At 36.8% G+C, this 1,190-nt stretch overlaps 1 protein-coding gene across 1 annotated transcript; it reads left to right on the top strand.

Annotated features, from left to right (window-relative positions):
- The first annotated feature begins 215 nt into the window (after positions 1 to 215).
- On the top strand, positions 216 to 914 carry LOC109205191. The gene is made up of 2 exons (XM_019367871.1): positions 216 to 661; positions 761 to 914. The coding sequence occupies exons 1-2, from the start codon at positions 216 to 218 to the stop codon at positions 912 to 914; spliced, it is 600 nt and encodes a 199-aa protein (XP_019223416.1).
- The last annotated feature ends 276 nt before the right edge of the window (positions 915 to 1,190 follow it).

Consider the following 1,190-nt stretch of genomic DNA (forward strand, 5'->3'; position numbering starts at 1 on the left):
TGTGTTTTGTGTAATATAATATATATTTCGGTACAGTATCGGTATTTCGGTATTTTATCTTAAAAATACCATACCTAATACCAATTTTTTTAAAAACTTAAAACCAAATACCATACCAAATACCAAAATACCGTATACCAAATACCAAAATTTTTGATTTCGGTACGGTCGGTATTTACCAAATTATGCCCAGCCCTAGATATAACAGTGCAGACATGAGGAAAGGAATGTGGCAAAAGCTTAGGATACTGGCTCAATTTATAAATCAACCATGGTTCATATGGGGAGACTTTAATGCAATCATGGCTACTCAAGATAGAGTATCAAGGCATGAAGTAACAATGGCTGATATCCAGGACTTTGCAGACCTTTGTTCAGATACCATGACTACTGAAATCCCTTGGAGGGGAGATTACTTCACATGGACAAATGGTCAAATGGGAGTGGATAGAGTAATAAGTAAAATTGATAGAGCCTTGGGAAATGGTGAATGGATGATGAAGTTTGGGCATCTAACAGTGGAAGTTGGAGATCCATTCATCTCAGAACATTCTCCTCTGTCTCTGAGATTTGAAAGAAGGAATAGTTGTATTAAAATTCCATTTAGGTTCTTGAATGTTTGGGCTGATCATGAGGCATTCCAAAGCATAGTTACTAAGGGGTAGCAAGGGAGACAACATCATTGCAAGTTAGTAACCATCTGGAACAGATTGAAAGAAATGAAAGCAGACTTTAAGAATCTAAATAACAAAAATTTCAGGGATGCAGCAGTGAAAATTGAACAAGCAAGAAGGGAGATAATTGAATGTCAACAAGAGATGAAGAAAGGATACACATACCGACTAAGGATGATGGAGAAGGCAGCTAGAGATAAATTAGAAAAGTGGTCACTCATTGAAGAAAAGATATTCTAGCAAAAATCAAGAGCCCAATGGATCAGAACAGGAGATGGAAACAACAAGTACTTCTTTGCAGTGATGAAAGAAAGAGCATGCAGGAAATACATTACAACCTTAACAGCTTTGAATGGTACTATACTGACAGAACCAATGAGTATTAAGAGGGAGATTGTAGAATTTTACAAATCACTTATGGGGAATGCTGCTAATCAACTACCTGCTGTGAACATGCAAACAATGAAGAAGGGACCTCAACTGACTCACCAACAATCTGTGGAATTGATCAAAGAT

Source organism: Nicotiana attenuata, unplaced genomic scaffold (genome assembly GCF_001879085.1).
Source record: "Nicotiana attenuata strain UT unplaced genomic scaffold, NIATTr2, whole genome shotgun sequence".
Lineage (NCBI taxonomy): Eukaryota > Viridiplantae > Streptophyta > Magnoliopsida > Solanales > Solanaceae > Nicotiana > Nicotiana attenuata.